At 37.1% G+C, this 18,529-nt stretch overlaps 1 protein-coding gene across 2 annotated transcripts in view; it reads right to left on the reverse strand.

Annotated features, from left to right (window-relative positions):
- The window catches only part of DACH1 (dachshund family transcription factor 1), a 429,942-nt gene that overhangs the window by 184,796 nt on the left and 226,617 nt on the right, over window positions 1–18,529 (reverse strand). For both annotated transcript variants that reach the window (XM_042927656.1, XM_042927663.1), the window contains exon 3: window positions 5,512–5,673. In XM_042927656.1, coding sequence (XP_042783590.1) covers window positions 5,512–5,673 — 162 coding nt within the window. The remainder of the gene's footprint in view (window positions 1–5,511; window positions 5,674–18,529) is intronic.

Below are 18,529 nucleotides of genomic sequence, written 5' to 3' on the forward strand. Positions count from 1 at the left end.
AGAATAAGCATAGGACACCCCTCCCCAAAAAATTGCTGTACCTGCCCATCATTTCTCTAGTCTTCCATTTTATTTCCTTACTATACAAAGACACCTGTCATAGCATGCTATGTAAATTACTACCTCTCTCAGGACCTATGTCTAAAGCCAATCTTCTTTTTAAACTTTTTTTTTTTTATAACAGAAACCAAATGACTACTGTAGACACTCTTAAATTCCCTGTCAATCGTTTCATTATAGCAGCATCATCTGTTTGAAAATATAAGCAATTCCCTCATCTAATTATAGGAAGGATTTGAGGTTCATTAACATTGCCAAGGCAGAGGATCCAATGTGCAACTGCAGAGCTCTGCTTGGTGGCCTGTGTTCTCAGTTTCCTTTTATTTGCTTTCTCAAGGTCTCTAAGACTTTTTCCTGAGATCATAAAATTAATTTTTTCCTTCCAAATACACACGTGAGTTAGAAGAAAGGAAATGACTACAGTATAAACTATTCTACTTCTGTAGGAATGGTTTAAAAAAAAAAGATAAGGGGATGGTCAGCTGGGTAAGATAATTTTATCTCCTATCTGCCTGGCTTTTTTTTTTCCCCACTCATTTTTTGTTGTTGTTGTTGTTGTTGTTGTTGCTGGTTGATGGACAGAAATAACAAATAAGGAATATCATGGAAGAACACAGCTGTTCATCCCAAACTCAAGTTCTTGTGTTTACTTGAACCTCCTACATCGTTGTTAACTATTGCAAGTTTAAGAAAACGAAAACGAATTGTACATTTTTGGCATGTGAAATGTGTTCAGTTTGTGGATCACTGTATCAGTGTCCCCTTGCTTGTGTTCCACAGTGTTCAGAAAGAGACATTCTGAAGTCTTAAGATGACTTCACTTCCTTAAAGAAATAACAGCAGTTAGGGGGTTCTGCCTATAGTTTAAACAATGAGATTTTCTTGGGACATCTGTTTTGAGATCACATTTTGAATAGATATGAACTCATTTCCTACTAAGCAAGCAATCTACTATTGTTGATAGCTGTTTACCAGTTCTATGAGTCAGATATTAGCTAGTGGCAAAGGTCCCTCTTAAATCCTCCGAGTATTCTTTAAACTGTGTACATAGTGTTTTCCTTAAATAAAATGTTAAGAGAAGGTAAAAATGCAGTCTTTTCCTGCCTCTTGGTAAATTATAGTCCACAAAGTCTTGCACTTGGGAATAATATTTAATGTATTTATCTTTAAAGAGTCATTTCCTTTGTTGTCATTAGTTAAGGGAATAAGATACTAGGTTTAGCAAGTATTTAAATAACATAGAAACTACTGAGATGCTCACTATGTCAATATTTATATAGCATTTAAAAACTAGAAGTAAAAATAAGTTTCCTTTATTTAGATTAAATCGATTGTGATTAATTTAGTATCCTCAAAAATGTGCATGATGCTCAAAAAAAGATAAGCAGATAAAAACACAGCTACAGATACTATGGAATTGACCTTGGGTTCATCGGTTTTAAATTCTACCTTTCCAATATCCCAGTCCCAATTTCCAAACGGCATTTTTTTAAGCTGGTTATGTAGATCAGTCCTTAAAGCAAAAAAATAGCAATTTATCTGGCCTGTATGTTGTGGATAGTGTTGCCACTAAAAAGAATCCAGGACATTTTTCCTTCTTATCTGCGATGTAGCTCATATCAGCCAACCTGTCACAAGATAGTACTTGATATAAACAAGAGATTGCAAAGACATCTCAGTAATCAATATCAGGATGGCTACAGTATGGAAACCCCAACCAGTGCATATCATTTGTCTCAGCATCTATTTCTATGGCCAAATGAAGCATTAATTCAAATCATAAATCTATGGTGATTTAAATCTGGGAATGAGCACCTGCCTGCTTTAATGATTTATTTTGTACATTTCAGTAAGCAGGAGATTTGTCCATATGAACTGACAGGTCACCTTCAGATGCCAGGAGCAGACTGTTTATCACCATGCAGACTAGCATCTCATCTTAGCAAGTAAATATTAAACTAAAAGAATCCAATTGATTGTGGATGAGGGAGAATGGAGACACGGCCATATATTTTACTCAGCATGCTGATGCCTCCCTCGGATCTATCCTGAAGTCCTCACTTCTTCCTAAAGTGATCATTCTGTTGGAGAGATGTGAGCTCAAGGTTACCATGTAAAGTTGGGACATAACATAATTATGTATCAGTGTCACAGATTTCTTTAAACACCTTTTTTTTTGGCTAATTTTTACAATTCATAATAAGAACCAAAAGGAGTCATGTGTAGTAAAAAAAATCTCTCTTCACCTCACTAAATGGAATCAAACCAGGCAAAACCAAAATCTGTTCTCTGAGGCAATAAGGATTTCCTTACGACCCGGGTGGCGGTGGAGGGGGGAACAATGTCCCTACATAGGAAAGCCTAAAACTTTTAACAGAACTCATGAGCCAGAGGAGTATGAGAGAAAAAAGAAACCTGAATTGATTTCAAAAACATCACTGTGTTTGGGTATGGCTGAGCAGCAACGATACATCATGTAAGTAGCACCTCTCTGAGGGGTTTCACTCCTTCAAAGAGACAATTGATAGATTCATGAGAGTAGTAAGTTTGTATTCTGAAATATAGGCCTTTGAGATTCTTGGGATCCCTCCTGGAATTCATCTGCTTCAGTATCACTTCCTAAGCACCTCATGCCCGCTGAAGCTCCCGGATGTAGTACATCCTGTTATGACTGCCTACTTATGTAGCCATCCCTCCCATAGACTGGATGCTCCCTGAGCGCCGGGACTGTACTATCATCATTTGATGTTACTAGAATGAGTGACAATCAAATGCACAACAAAATCCAAATGAGTGACAATCAAATGCACACAACAGCTCCCCCCAAAATTTACCCATAGGCCTGCAGCTTAATAGACACCTAACAGAGAGTAGAAAAACAGGGAAGGAAGCGAGAAAGGAAGTGAGAAACACTTGACAAATAGGATCTCCTTTAGTTGTCATGATGTAGATATTATTATGCCATTTTCCAGATATGGAATGTTAGGCTCAGAAAGTTTACAGAACTTCCCAAAGCCACAGAAGAGGTAATTGCTGAACACTTACCAGGAGACAGGGACTGCTGGCAGAATCTTAGAAGACTGGGGCCAGATAAAGCAACTGCTCTGCTCAGCCACTACTTTGGTCTGTGCAGGCTCAACCCCATGGTGCCCTGGACTCTCCCTCCCCTTCCTCCCCTACCCCTCCACCAAACTCTCCTGTCTTGATGTCTAGAAAAAGGAGGGGGATGGGCTCTGGAAGTATAATAAATCATAAATTCTTAGAGGGCAATGGTATTTGAGAATAGAATAAAAAATGACAATGACAACATTTTACCCCCAAATCAGCTACAGATATCTAACAGAAATGATCTACATGCCTCAAGACTAGCAGTAACACCAATGTTAACACATTCTAAAAATATTAAGACTCTGTAGGAAAATTCAAACTTCTGCTCTTGACTCAAATTGGTGTTGGATGGGGTGGGGGTCAAAACTAAAAAACAATCTAAACTACCAACTAAATACCCTGAAAAAAGAAAAGTGATAATTTCTTCCAACTACACAAAAAGGAAAATTCAAATTGTTTCTTTTTTAAGTCATTATGGTAGCCCATGTACTCAAATAATTACGATAAACCACAATTTGGTCACTAGGCAAATGTTAGCCTATAATATCAAGTATTAAATGTATGTCAATGCCTAATTATGAGCCATGTTCTCCTTATCTTATGCCTATTGGTTTTTCCAAAGTCAACTTCTCCTCTGCTGCTCAGGAAACTCAAACAGAGATATCATGCTTTAATATCTTTTGTTTTCAACGTTATTAAATTGCCTAATTTAAATATTCCTCCTCCCAACACCAACTATTAAGAACAGCCTGCATTAAAGGCTCACTCTTCTAAATTTTTAAAAACATTCCAGATTGTTTTGCAATGGTAACTGAAATTTATAGTGGCCAATTACTTGTTTTTAAAAGTGTCTAATTTTGTTCTACTTTACAGGCCAAAGCAAGAGATTGCTTATTTTAAAAAAAAATGTACTTAAGAGTTCCAAAAAGAGAATTATAATTCATTCACTTTACTTCAAAACTGTTTTTAGTGTTTAAAAGTCTGAATTTATGTGTGTGAACCACGACCTTAACAACCCCGCTGCCCTCCATCCTGTCCCTAGGAGCACTGAAAATGCAAGCCCTCATGTTTTTCTTCATCCCTTCCAGCTGTAAAGCCATGGCTTTGGCTCTCTTTCACATCTTTTCAACCTTCTAAGAATTGCCACCACTTTCTTTATAACCTATTCTCAAATCAAACGCATTATTGCCACGCCTTTGCTACTTCTCTTGTGTGGTGCTATGGAAAAATTCTATTTTTTTTTTTTCCCTTTTTTACATTAGAAGCCACCGTTTGGCATCACTGAAGCAATGGTAGTTTGTGTTTTGTGTTTTGTGTATATATTTAGAAATTACTCCCTACTTGAACATTCACATCTAGTGTATGCTTCCATGGAACTGTTGTACGAATGATTATTACTGAAATCCCTTACATGCCCTTAACTATCTGACATTAGACAGAAAGTAGAGAGCTGCTGATTATCTAAAGAAATAATCTATTAGCATACTGCATGGAAAAGAAAATTTAATTGAACTGCCATAAATTATTGCATCCTTCATGAAAATATGTTGGATATAGTATCTTACACATCTCTTGTAGGTCTCCACATTTCTCTTGTTAAATTATAATTTGAGCAGGATTTCTACATTTTAAAGAGAAACAATACAGTGCAGTGGCGGAATACAATGCTTTATCTCACCAACACATAGATGCTAAAGATATCATCAATAAAAAAGTTAACTCACATTTGAAGTTGTGTCTGAAAAAACAAACTACTCAAATGAATTCTGCGAAGAGAAAGGTGTTGGTTTTGGTTTAAATGGTGACTATTAATTTTTCCTCTCTTTCTCCACATCTCATGAAAGAAAAAGAAAATCAAGATAATTCAAAGTTGTACATGTACGACGAGAAAGATTGGTTATAGTTGTTTATAGAAAGAATGAATTGTCAACATTATTCTTATTCTTGGCAGCACATGTAAGGGTTAAGTTTATATGTTCCACTGCTGATGCAAACGTATTTGATAACACATCCATTAGGAATCAAAAAGATAAAGTATGGGTTTGTTTGTAAATATTCTTGTCACCATACCCGTAATCAATCTTTTAAAATTCTGATTATTAGCACTTAATTGTGGTACAAAAGATGTGAACTAAGTGTTAGAAGTTGCCTACATGAAGTTGATCATATAGCAAAAAATTATGTCGTTAATTATTTAGTCAGAGCGCATGTTGTTAGAGGGACAAAATCGTATCTCCAAAATATACACTGTGTTTGAAGCTAAAAACGAATAGTTTTGTTCTGGAAAAGAAAGGAATTTGGTAGCGACATGATCACAAAAGTTTCCGTGAACATAAAACTTACCAACACTTGAATTCATGTCGCCATTTTCAGAATCTGCTCCATGTTGGTTATTACTGGCATGATAGTTGCTCATGGCTTCCAATTTGATTTTTTTCACCTTCATTGCTTCGGCGATGGCTGCGTTGGTAGCAGCGGCCGCTGCTGCAGCTGCTGCTGTCAGACCTTAACAGAATAAATTAAAAACAAGGTAATTCACATTCTGATCTTTTCATGTAGTAGTCCATGTACTTTGTAGAGCACACATACAAACATATTAGAGGATCTGATTCCTTCATGCCACACTCTGATAACATATATTCATTCCCGACTAGCCAATGAAACAACATTGCTATAATGGGGAGGATGCACTGTAAACTCTCAAACCAAATATTAGCAGAGACATAATTCATACATAGAAGGAGAGGAGTAGAAATGCATCCAGAATTCTCTCTCAAACAGATCAATTAGAATATGTTATTCTCTGCTTAAAATCCTCTACAGCTGCCTGGAGGCGGGAGTCTGAACTGCTCAGCTCAATTCATAAAACCTTTCACTAAAAAATGTAAACCTACCTAATCACTCCATTTCCGCATCCTCAGGCCCCCCTCCAGCTACCTGAACATGCCACCAATACGCGTACATACCCTGCTTCTTCTGTGCTTTCACACATACCACTCCCTTTGTCTGGAATGGCCTTGCTCCACAGCTCACTTCCCTGACCTCTCATCCCCCAGCCTTCTAGCCCCAGGGTTAACACTTTTAACCACTGTGCCATGTCTGTCCAGAACAGTTCACCTCTGTTCATCCAGAAGACAGGAGGTAGATAGGAATGGACGTGAGACTAGAAATAGAATTTGAGGCCAGATTATGGAAGAGCAGAAAGCTAAGGCCATGCTTTATGTACAGGCTATAGATAGCCAGAGAGGTTTTGGAGGAAGGGAGTGGTTTGCTTTCCTTAAACGTGTGAAGTTTTACCAAGTGAGTTAACTTTATCCTGGCATCTCTCTCCTGTAAAATGGCAGACACTGCAATACCTGAATAATCTCCCCTAATTCTGAAACTTTAGCAGTCTAGGAGAGGATATAGATATCCCTGCTCCCCATACTCTTTTTGCTATGGCTGCTTCAGAGTTTCTGACTACGGTGCTTCAACTCGGTTTGAATTTATCTGTGTGATTTATTTCCACTTCCAGCTGGTGGATTAGAGACTGAACACCTCTCTCCTCTTTTCCTCCCCACTAATCATCGCTTCTAGTTTCTACAGCAAATGTTACAGCCTCAGAAATTATAAGAAAGTCTTTTTTTTCCCCCTAGAAATCTCTGCTTTTTTTTTTTTTTGTAGATGTTAGGAGAGCTCACCTTTCCTTCAGATCAGACCAAAGAGGCCTTTTAGCCCAATGCAACAAGACCTTCAGAATGGATCTTTGAGTGAAAAACTGATAACCACCCTCTAAAAAGGCACTGATGTAAACTCAAAGAATTCATCTGGGTCTACACTGTACATTTGTTGCCTTTTAAGTCCCAACTTGAACGGATTCTCTCATCTTCCTATGATTGAATTTACTCCCCAGTTACTCATTTCCTTCAAAGGTGTTTCAGAACATTTTCTTTCCTGTTAAAATTCTCATGTTTCCCAGCAACTCTCTCTTCCTCGATTTTGCCTTGTCACAAATGTGACTATCCTACATGTCCCTTCCCTTCATTACCCGGTGTGGCCTCATCTCTACTGTATAACACTTCCAGGGTCTTTATCTTTGCTTTATGCAGCAGGTATATCTTGTATTCAAATAAGGAAGATAAAACTACAACTTGAGATCTGACTGTTATTATTATATAGATCTGAATCAAATTCTACTGAATTTGAAACATAACTATGCATGATATAGCCTTAGACCAGCCATAAAGCCTTTTTGAATATTGTTTCTTCACCTGTAAATTCATTCTATTCACAAAGGGATAATATGAGGATTAAATGAGATAGACTATGTGAAGAAGGCCACATCATGCTATTAAACACTAGGTATTCTAGTTCCTCAAAAAGTCCAGTCCTAGCCATGATTCCTGCAGGATATGGTGGACTGGCCATAGCCCCCTTAGCTAGAAGAATCTTACTTCTCTCTTTAACCCTTGACTTTTAAAAATATTTTTTTTATAATTTTATTTACCTGATCTTATGAATGGTACTCTTCTACTTGTCCACTTGGCAGTTTATCCCCATGGTTTTACATTTCTAATACAAATTTCAAAAGGTATACGGTGGTTCCCCCTCTATCCATGGGAGACATGTTCCAAGACACCCCCCCCCCCATTGCCTGAAACTACAGATAGTACTGAATCTTAGGTATACCATGCTTTTTTTCTATACATACATACATATGACAAACTTTAATTTATAAATTAGGCAGAAAGAGATTCACAACAATAAAATAGAACAATTACAACAATATACTGTAATAAAAGTTATGTGAATGCAGTCTCTCTCTCCCTCAAAATATCTCATTGTACCGCACTCACACTTCTTATGATGATGTGAGATGATAAATTGCCTAAATGATGAGATGAAGTAAGGTGAATGACACAAGCACTGTGACCTGGCATTAGGCTCCTATTGACCTTCTGATGATTTTTCAGAAAGAGGGTCATCTGCTTCCAGGCCATGGTTGACCAAACTGGGGAAAGGAAACTGCAGATAAGGGGGACTCCTAGAAGTGTGTGACCCATACATGATAAAACTGAACTATCTAATAATTTTTTATAAGAAGTATTGCACTATTTTTATTTTTTTTTTATTTGAGAGGGAGGGAGAGCCACAGAGGGAGACGGGGGGGAGAGAGAGAGAGAGAGAGAGAGAGAGAGAGAGAGAGAGAGAGAGAGAGAGAGAGGATCTCAGGCAGACTCCATGCTCAGCATGGAGCCCAACGTGGGGCTCGATTCCATGACACCAAGATCATGAATGGACCCAAAATTGAGAGTAGGACGTCCAACCAAATGAACCACCCAGGCTATAATACTTTTAAATACCGAATTGTTAGTCTAGTTTAATGAAGGCAGAAAAAAAAAAAAAAAAACTATGACATTTTCAGCAGTTGCTGATTTTAGTTCCACTAACTCACCTGGCTCACAATTCTAACACTTTAATAGCTTTCAAATTCAAGCAATTTTCTCCATTTTCCCGGCTCCCTCTAGTGCCAGCTGCTGCCTTTTCTTCAGTGGAGTCCTGCAATAGCCTCTCAACAGCTTCCCCTTTCCCCGTTTCCAACCTCTTACTACTCATACAGCAGTCAACATAATCTTGTAGAAAGGAAAATCCAATCATGACATTCAATGCCTACTCTTAGAAGCAAGTGGGGCACTTCACATGGCTGTCAGGGCCCTTCATGCTCAGTCCCCTGCCTGTCCATGTAGCACTGTGTGTTCGCCCAGGTCCCACTTCCTCTTTGTGCTATAGACACTTCAGCCTTCTCCCATTTCCTCAAATGGACTACATTCCTTCTTCCAAGCCAGACTGTGTCCAGGTTGTTCCCACTTCTAGAAAAGCTCCCTAATCCCTGTCCCTGCCCCTACCCCAAACCAGCCCGTGTCCCTTATCTGATGGCGTAAATATTATGCTCTAGGAGAAGTGAGCTCAGGTTCCTAACTCTTCAATCTACCTGAGAAATAGCTATCAACATTTCAAGAATCAGCTCAAAATATACTTCTTTCAAATAAAAAAAAATATATGTATTTCTTTATTTTTGATAGAGAAAGAGCATGAGTCGGGGAGGGGCAGGAAGAGAGGGGGACAGAGGATCTGAAGTGGGCTCTGTGCTGACAGCAGAGAGCCCAATGTGGGGCTCCAACTCAGAAACTGAGATCATGACCTGAGCCTACGAAAGGCGTTTAACCAACGTGAGCCATCCAGGCACTCCAAAACATACTTCTTTTAAAGAGCTGACCTTCCCTACTCCTCAAGAGTAGAGCTAGCCATCCACTGGTTTGTGTATGTGACTCTACCGTCCTTTGTGCATCAGAATCACTCGTGGAGCTTTTAAGCCTTGCAAATAGCTGAACCCTACCCTGTGAGGATTCTGGCTGGGACTGCTGCATCTGTATATTTTGGGGTTGAGTTTACTGTTCCTCAGGACATTACAATGTGCAATCTGAGCAGAGAAACTCTTGACTTCTTTAATGCTCTTTTTTAGGAGGGGGGAGGTTACGTTTAAAGCCAGCTCCTCTAACTAGGTTATAACACCAAAAGGAAAGAAATACTTCCTTAATATATGTATCCCAAACATCTACCACAATGCCTGCCACAAATTCTCACAGAATGAAAAAACACTTCTGAGACTAGACTACTTGGAAAGCCACAGGAGAAATATGGTCACTCTTTTGACAATATCTATGTAAGTAATTTAAAGCATTATGTTTATGTTACAATCAATGTGAATATATTAGGAGCAGCAAATTTCATTAATTTAATATAAAGCATGACTCTCCCAAGCTACATCTGCCTAGGGCTGGAGAGGATCACAAAAGGCCCATCCGCCCTCTGTATTTATTGCACTTCCTGTTGGCCTTGCAATGGCCCTTTCAAATCTCTGATGTAATTCTCAAATCCCGCCCCCCCCCACTTGCTCTTAGAAAGAAGTCCCATTGTATATTTTGCTCCAAAATGAAGTTGTCTTTGAAAAAAAAATTGTTATAAATTCACAAAATAAGTCTAGCTTTTGGTCTATACTTTATAGAGAATTCAAAGTGTGAAAACATTTTCATGTAACCGAGAATTGCCTACTTGTGTAAATACTGGGAACCCCTAACATTTACCTCCCTGCCTCACCCTTTTCTTCTTTTTTTTTTTAATGTTTATTTTGAGAGAGAGAGACAGACAGACAGCGAGCAGGGGAGGGACAGAGAGAGAGGGAGACACAGAATCCGAAGCGGGCTCCAGGCTCTGAGAGCTGGATGCACAGAGCCTGATCAGGGGCCTGAACTCAAGAGCTGTGAGATCATGACCTGGGACCCTTAACCAACAGAGCCACCCAGGCAGCCCTCACTCACCCTTTCTTAAGTGAGAATTTTTGTTATGTCCTCCGTCAGTAGCCCACCTTGAAGTACATTATATTACAAATTTACCACTGTTTTTAATCCTTCCCAAGCAAGATGAACCATTTTTTATCTCAGACTTACGTAATTCAGTATTTCTTAAACTGAGAGTCAACATCAAATCCAGCCATCATGCATGGTAGTTAGAGGTTATCTTCTCCAAAGACACAGTCACAGACTGTCTGGGATGGGCTGAGGAATCTGTGTTTTCACCTTTCAACAAACAGGTTGATTCTGAGGGCTTACTGCCCTTAGATTATTTAAGGACAGCAATTTACACTAAAGTGTGTCTGCATCTCATAATCAAGTTTCTTAACTGAGTAGATCATTACAGTTGTTTTCAAAAGTGAGTGTGCTTCAGAATCAACAAGGGAACTTGTTAAAACACAAAATCAGGCTGGACGAAGGAATCATAGTTTGAGATGTACCGCTCTAGTGGGACGCAGACTTTTATAAAAATGAATCTTCGTGTGCCTTTGGCCTACCACGGCGGAAGTGAAAAGGTAAGCCACGTAATGCAGTACGTCAGTATGTTATTGATGCAGCGGTCATGTACATTACTAACTCCAGCAACCACTTACATGCATGAATCTATTTGGCATGTACAATAACTGTTACTGAAAAGCTTGGGTAATCACTTTGGATTCTTGAATTGGTAAGAATTCTTTCTCTCATTGGGGGAAACATAACAAATATATAGAGATAGATAGATAGATAGATAGATAGAGAGAGAGAGAGAGAGTATGTGTGTGTATCGTCATATGAGGAAGGAACAAATGAATGATCTCTTACACTAAGGAATGATTAACCCACCTATCTTACTTCACCAAACTCACTTTTTTATGCTCTCAGAGCACAGTGAAAGTATCTCATACACCAAAACAGAAACACGTACTGAACTGACAAGTCAAATATGAAATAATTTCGTTTTATTTGAAAAGATTCTAAATCCAGGGGCACCTGGATGACTCAGTGGGTTAAGCACCCGACCTCAGCTCAGGTCATGATCTCACTGTCTGTGAGTTCAACTCCATGTTGGGCTCTCTGCTGTCAGCACGGAGCCTGCTTGGGATCCTCTGTCCCCTTCTCTTTCGGCCCTTTGCTCTCTCTCTCACAAGTAAATAAATATTTTTTAAGAATATTAAAAAACATTCTAAATCCAATGTAATTAACAATGGAGACACTTAAATGTATTCTTAAAACTCATTTGGCACTAATAAGATAATGGACTAAGAAACATTTTGTTAAAAAAAAGACACTTTCCTTCACAGAAAGGATAGTAAGTCATAGTTTGTACACTGCCAGACCTCCAGTTGGCCCTCACGAAAGGGATTGTATATCAAAACTAGGTTAAAGACCATAAGCCTTATATCATGCAAAAAGATTTAGGTTTCTTTTTCTTTCCTATTAAATCTCCCTATCTCTACATTTACAATTTAAAAGATAAATAGGCTTTTACACAGAATTTTAAAACACGACTTTTCACATTGTTGTCCGAATTATGATACAGACTCATTTCTGTGGGCTTCATTCTGATCTGCTCCTTCAGAGAAAATTCTGTATTACTTTTCTAACCGCATACTGTTAAAAGTTTGGTTTTTTTTAATCTTGGCTTATAGATTTCTTTTACTTTCACTTTTTGATGCTCTGCTAAAATCTTTAGTTACTGTCATGGAAATTACTAGTTACCTAACCTATCTATCATGTAGAGGGTAAATATGTGATGGTTAAAAAGCAGCACTCCAAAAGCCATACAAACTTTGGACAACATGCATCAAATTTATCTGGGATACTGCTGCAAGTTATATAATTCCTAAGACTTCAAAATTCTCATCTTTAAAACAGAGATATCAATTCTGACTTGATAGGGATGTTGTGGAGAATAAAGGCAAGATAATATATGCAACAGCATGGGCACATACTAAGCCCTCCACAAATGGTAGTAAATATTATCAAGTAACCCAGAATATCCATCATGTCCTTACGTCTAGTTTTACCCCTGTTCAGTTACTCACAAAAATGCAACTACGACAGAAGCAACCTAACAGTGTGGAGTGAGAATTTAGCCACTTGACAAATGGAAATCTAAAACCCATGCCTCTATCTAAACATTTCATTTAGTAGTCTACATTGATCACATTTATCTTAAAATCACTAAATCTCCCCTCTGTGCTCTATTGATACAAAGCCTTCCCCACTTCAAATTCAATATCCTAAAACCAATCCATGGGTTTATCATTTGGAAGAGAGCAGGCACTGTCACCACTTAAGAGCCTTATTTTACTTTGCAAAGATAGCATTTCTCTTCTGCTTTCAACTTTTATCAAAACAGCTTTTAAATCTTTCAAATGCCATATACAATCCTGACCAGCCTTTCTAAAATAAGGAAAAATATCCCCATTCTATTTCTTTCAAATAAGTTAGTACTCCTAGTGATAAAGAGTAGATTACAACTATAGATTATAAATATCAATAAAAGAGACATATTGCTGTCAAATTCTTTCTCTGATCTGTTTGTTTGCTCATTAACTTGAAAGGTCCAATCTTTGATCTTTGGTTTCAAAGACATCAAGATGACTTCCAAATGTTTGATATGTTGTCTACTTTTACATCACATTCCATATAAAATGTATTTCCCAAAAGCTAATGGTTAAATAAAATGAGTTATATGTAAGAGATAGTAAGCAGTCAAAGCTTCTATATGATAGACTTTTTATTAGTCTATGTCACTTCACCCAAATTTAGAAGAAACCATTTTAAAGATGCAGTAGATTATAGCCAATGGTAGTTATTATTAATATTCTGGAATTGATAAGTTATTTATGTCTGGCATTCTTCCTACTGATTATTCAGGGAGACAGGCGGCTTATAAATATCTCATCACTCCACCGTCACAGAAATTTCATCGACAGTGCTCATGCACAGCTATTAGCAATATGAATCTAACCATTACAAGAAGGAGGAAAATCGAACATGTGGCATTAATACGCAGTCCTGGTTCCTAACCATCTGATAGGCAGATGGTGTGAAGCGGATTCTCCAGCTGAAATGAAGGGGCACATCATTTAAAACCTTGTTTGCATTCTAACTGATATCAGTGCCATATTGATATACATGATACATCATGGCAGTATTTGAACAATCTAGTTTGTTTCAGTCATAAATGTTTACTGCCTTGTTTTTTTTAATCTTATAAGCATGTTCAGAAGAGTGTATTTTTAATTTATGAAACCTATTGTTTACTTCTGTTGAACTAGAAGATTAGTGGAAAGCAGGAATATTAAATTACTTCAACCACAGCAATATAACCAAGACAGACGAATAAAGTAGGTTTCTATTTTCAATAAAGGATGTTAGTAAAAGAGTTTTAAAATTAGCCCAGGCATTTTGCACATTAAATGCATTTATTCATTTAAACCTCCTGGCTGCCCTCCCCCCCAAGTGGCATACAGAGAAACTTAATGCTTTACATAGCCATTCATTTAAAACTCTCACTGTGTGCAATTAATCTTGTCCAACAATTCAATTCAGAAAGTAAAACATCAAAAAGCATAGTTCAATTCAACAGTCATTACTGTGAAGTAATCTTTCTGCTCCTGACAGTTCCTATAGACTCTTTGCAAAACTCGATGGAAGGTGCATTGTAAGCTCCATATAAGTTTGAATTACAACTCAGCTGAAATCACTCCAAGTCTTAGAAGAACTTTTGGCTCAATATAACAACTTAAAAATACCAGTACCCTTTTTCACCCTGTTTTCTTCCAATCCTTGTTTAAATACCAGCTGTCTAAAAAACTGACACTAATTTTCAGTTATTTATTTTTTCGATACTTTCTAAATAAAGGGAAATTGTGATTGAAATATACCTGTCCTCACCCTTGAATGATTAATAACAGACATGATAAGCAACTGGAATAAGCAACTTAATTGTGAATCAGAATAGACTGAAGATTTTGAATGTGAATGTGTCTCCTAATGTCCATTAGACTGACTTTTCTTGCCCTTTAAAACACATTTATATTCTGCAGAGAAAAGGGAAATTGATCTTTAAGGCCATTAATGGAAACACTCCCTACACCAGTTTTCAGCTTTTCAATTGATTTAATTAGATTTTTTAAATGTTTGGATTAACAAAACCCCCCACTAATTTGGAGATACATATGGAAAGAGTTTATTATAATATTGATAATAATAATCAACCAAATAGACATCAAATTTAGCATTCTTATTCTGAATAGCTTAAAATCGCAAGCCCTCAGAGCAAAGGAATAGTAGTTGAAGTCGGTGGAGGGAACACCATGGAGATGTTATGTTATTTGGCCATGTGTTAAATCACTGAGGAATTTGTTTCAATTTTTTTCAATTCTTTCCTTGTTTTTTTTTTTTTTTTTTTTTTTTTGAGAGAGAGAGTTGGATGGGGCAGAGAAAGAGGGAGAGAGACAATCGCAAGCAAGCTCCGTGCCGTCAGCACAAAGCCTGACGCAGGGCTCCATCTCATGAACCGTGAGATGACGACCTGAGCTAAAAAGCCAAGAGTCTTATGCTTAACCAACCGAGCCACTCAGGCGCCCCTCCATGGAAGTTTTTGAAACATTCAACTTCTGATCACTAACTCACAGAATCAAGCTGAAGCACAATTAATTCAAAATTTTAAATTACTACGGTTTAAAATAAGAAAATAGGTAATTTTTAAAACGTTGAACTCGGGCACAAAAAGGTCTTGAATATAAAATTCTCACTTTTACTCCATCTGTTAACATTACTGTCTTTAGAAAAATAGTTAACAGCCACTCAGGGTCTAGACTTATAAAACATGGAGACGAAAAAGACTATCTAATGTGACCCTTTTATTTTACTGATGATGAAACTTAAGGTCAGTGAGGTTAATCATTTCTATAAAGTCACACCATTAAATAATGATAGAGTGATCCCAATTCCCTTAACTCCCAGTGCAGCATTGACCACACTGACTCTGTCAATAAATGTAAAAAGAAAAGTACAGAATACTGTAAACCAAGGGATCACTGAAAGAAAATGAATCCCCTTTGCTCAAGTAGCTTATAGACGGCATAGGAAGTCAAGGGTATAGATGCTCAGATGATGTCAAAAGTAAAAGCTGAATGGAAACCAATTTGACAATAAATTTCATATATTAAAAAAAAAGAAAGTAAAAGCTGACTTCATTTAGAAACCTGACCAAATTGTTCATTTGGAATTCAGTTTTATAGAATTTAGAATATATCTGCCACAGAAACAATGGTCTTTCCACTTTGTGCACAAAGCTTTCAACCTGGACTACAGGTAAAATACAGTATTTATATTAGCCTGAGTCCTCTATTTACAGCACAACAAGAACAAAAGAGAAGAGCAAATAATTATTTTCCTATGTCCTGAATATAGAACAAACTCTAAATAGAAATAAACAGAAATAGGTAAACTTTGACTCCAATTTTCTTTAAAGCACCCTTATTATTATTCCATCTCCAATAAACTGTTCTTTAGATGTCCTCATGTTTGTCTAAGGAGCAATTCATTTTACTACTCACGTGACTCAATCACCCCAAATTACTCAGTGCATTGACTCCAGGCAGGTGCTTCGTACTAGCCTGAGAATAACTGACAGTGTGTGACATTCTGAAAGGATGTTTTTTAAAGAGGCTACTTGTCAATATATCGGTGACAGTTCAGGCAGTACAATAAGTGAAAAGAGGAAATGGTGTCATAAATTTAATTTCCTGCAAAAGAGTCACCTCATTGGCATTTTAGCCTAAGAATAATCTCCCCAAATGTTCAACTATGTTTCTCAACACCATGTAAATCCTCTCCTAAATCCTTTGATACTTCAGTAAGTCGCTTTTTTTTTTTCTCTTTCTAGAAATCAGGTAGCATGTGGTTGTTGGTGAGAAGGGGAGAGGAGATAAGAAAAAAGTGTTGTAGAGGTGGCCATTTCTTACATGAAAGTCTTGTTTGTGGGGAGTTATCCAATAGAAGTAACTGGAAAAGGTGTGACAACACACTTTTTCTGATATAGTAATATATACTTTTTTTTTCCAAGGAAAGACTCAGGAAGAAATGTAATTATACACACACACACACACACACACACACACACACACACACAATCACTTTGTAAACAGAAGTCAGGGTCTGGGTTGGGAACAACAGACAGCCATGTTCACTGAAAAGCAACAGGAACAGAGGGACTAGTTGAGGCAGTATATTCTTCACCCTTTTGTCATTAAGTTTTAATATTTATGTCAACATTTCATTGAATCGGCATAATCAGCCTAAAAGTTAGCTATTTTCCTCATTTGTTTACAAGGAAAATGTGAATGGTGATAGGCCAGTTGTAGTACTTGGAAAAACAGGTTTTTGGTTGAAGTTTTAAAGTTGGATTACAGTAAAGAACAATCCTAATTGATTTAGAAGAATACGTACTGCCATGTGATAGGGAAATTACAAAAGAAATATCGGTTGTACTGCCATGTGATAGGGAAATTACAAAAGAAATATCGGTTATAGTTCATAGTCTCAAGTGATTGCCATCTCCTAGACAGTGGGCCGTTAAACAGATGAAGTCTCTACCTTGGCACCTCATTGTAATCATAGTCAACTAACTTAATTATTTTTAGCACAAAAACCACTTAAATTGTCTGATTTTGAGGCAATCTTGTAGTTTATCGCTCAAGAAATAAATGCCATCTATCTTTAAAACGATTTCCCTTCTGAGGTTGCATTAGTATATGCAACCCAGCTCACCTAGGAACAGAGAAGGTGGATGTCGACGAACGACTACCAATGGTTGTTATTACTCATGTTTCCTTTTTTGCTACAAAAAATCCTAATGACAGAAAGAACCACTTAATTCCTAAGATGGCAAGAAATGTGAGTCTTTTGTGTATTCTCATAGAAACTCACTTTATTTCAAAACAACTGTAAATCACAGCAAATCTTCAATTTTTCTTATAGCCCTTACTTTAGGAGCAAAGTCTGTAGTTATACTGATCCAGTGGCTTCTCTTGACCTAATTTATGTTGTACCATGAGATTCTATTAAAAGAAACTAAATCACTGCAGTAGATTTATTCACCTTAAATAATTTAAGCTAATTGAAAAAGAACCAAACTAAAACTAAAACACTTCTCTCAAGCATTCAACTCCTGCATGTCAATTAGTAATTTAAACAACCAGCTAATCACAACAGCTTTATGAGAAACACGGACCTGTGCTGTGTACACATTTCTCTACCTCCACTGAGTTGAAGACTGAAACAAACATCAGTTCTGAGTCTGAAAGTATGTGTATCTGTTCTGTAGTAATTAGGCAATTCCAATAAAATAGTTTCACAGATGGAGCAAAGATTTTTCTCAATCTTCCTAAACAATTCTTAAAAGAATACATAGAAAAATGAGAGAGACACCTGGGAAAGCACTCTTTCAGCAATGAGTGATGGCATTCCAAACTTATAACGTGACTTAAGCAAAATGAAATTAAAAACATTATTGTTATTCACAAAGGTTACCACGTAATGACCAGAAACTGGTTCCTAATTCCGAATGGGTTGACTTCAAAATTAAGAACCTGGCTTAATAATATTATTATTATTATAGTTTATTTTTGCGATATTGCTTCTCATTAAAAGTTATTAAATATCATTGTGATTTAAGATACGTTAATAGTGGCTCATAATGTTATCCCAAATTATAATATTCCGATTGCCCCATCATTATAGAACTCTATTGGTAAAAGCAATGGTCACTTTTCTCAGGGAATTATTTAATTTTATAATTCAGCCTTTGTAATACCTGGAATGTTCGGCATATTCACTCATAGGACAGTCGTACGAAGAGTTGCCAAGCTTTTGGCATCATTTTTACCACACATCTTTCCTAAGAGAATTAGAAAATTCAAACCTAACTTTATGTTGGAAGTAAAGCCTTTTGAAATATTGCTAAAGTG

This window comes from Panthera leo, chromosome A1 (assembly GCF_018350215.1).
Source record: "Panthera leo isolate Ple1 chromosome A1, P.leo_Ple1_pat1.1, whole genome shotgun sequence".
Lineage (NCBI taxonomy): Eukaryota > Metazoa > Chordata > Mammalia > Carnivora > Felidae > Panthera > Panthera leo.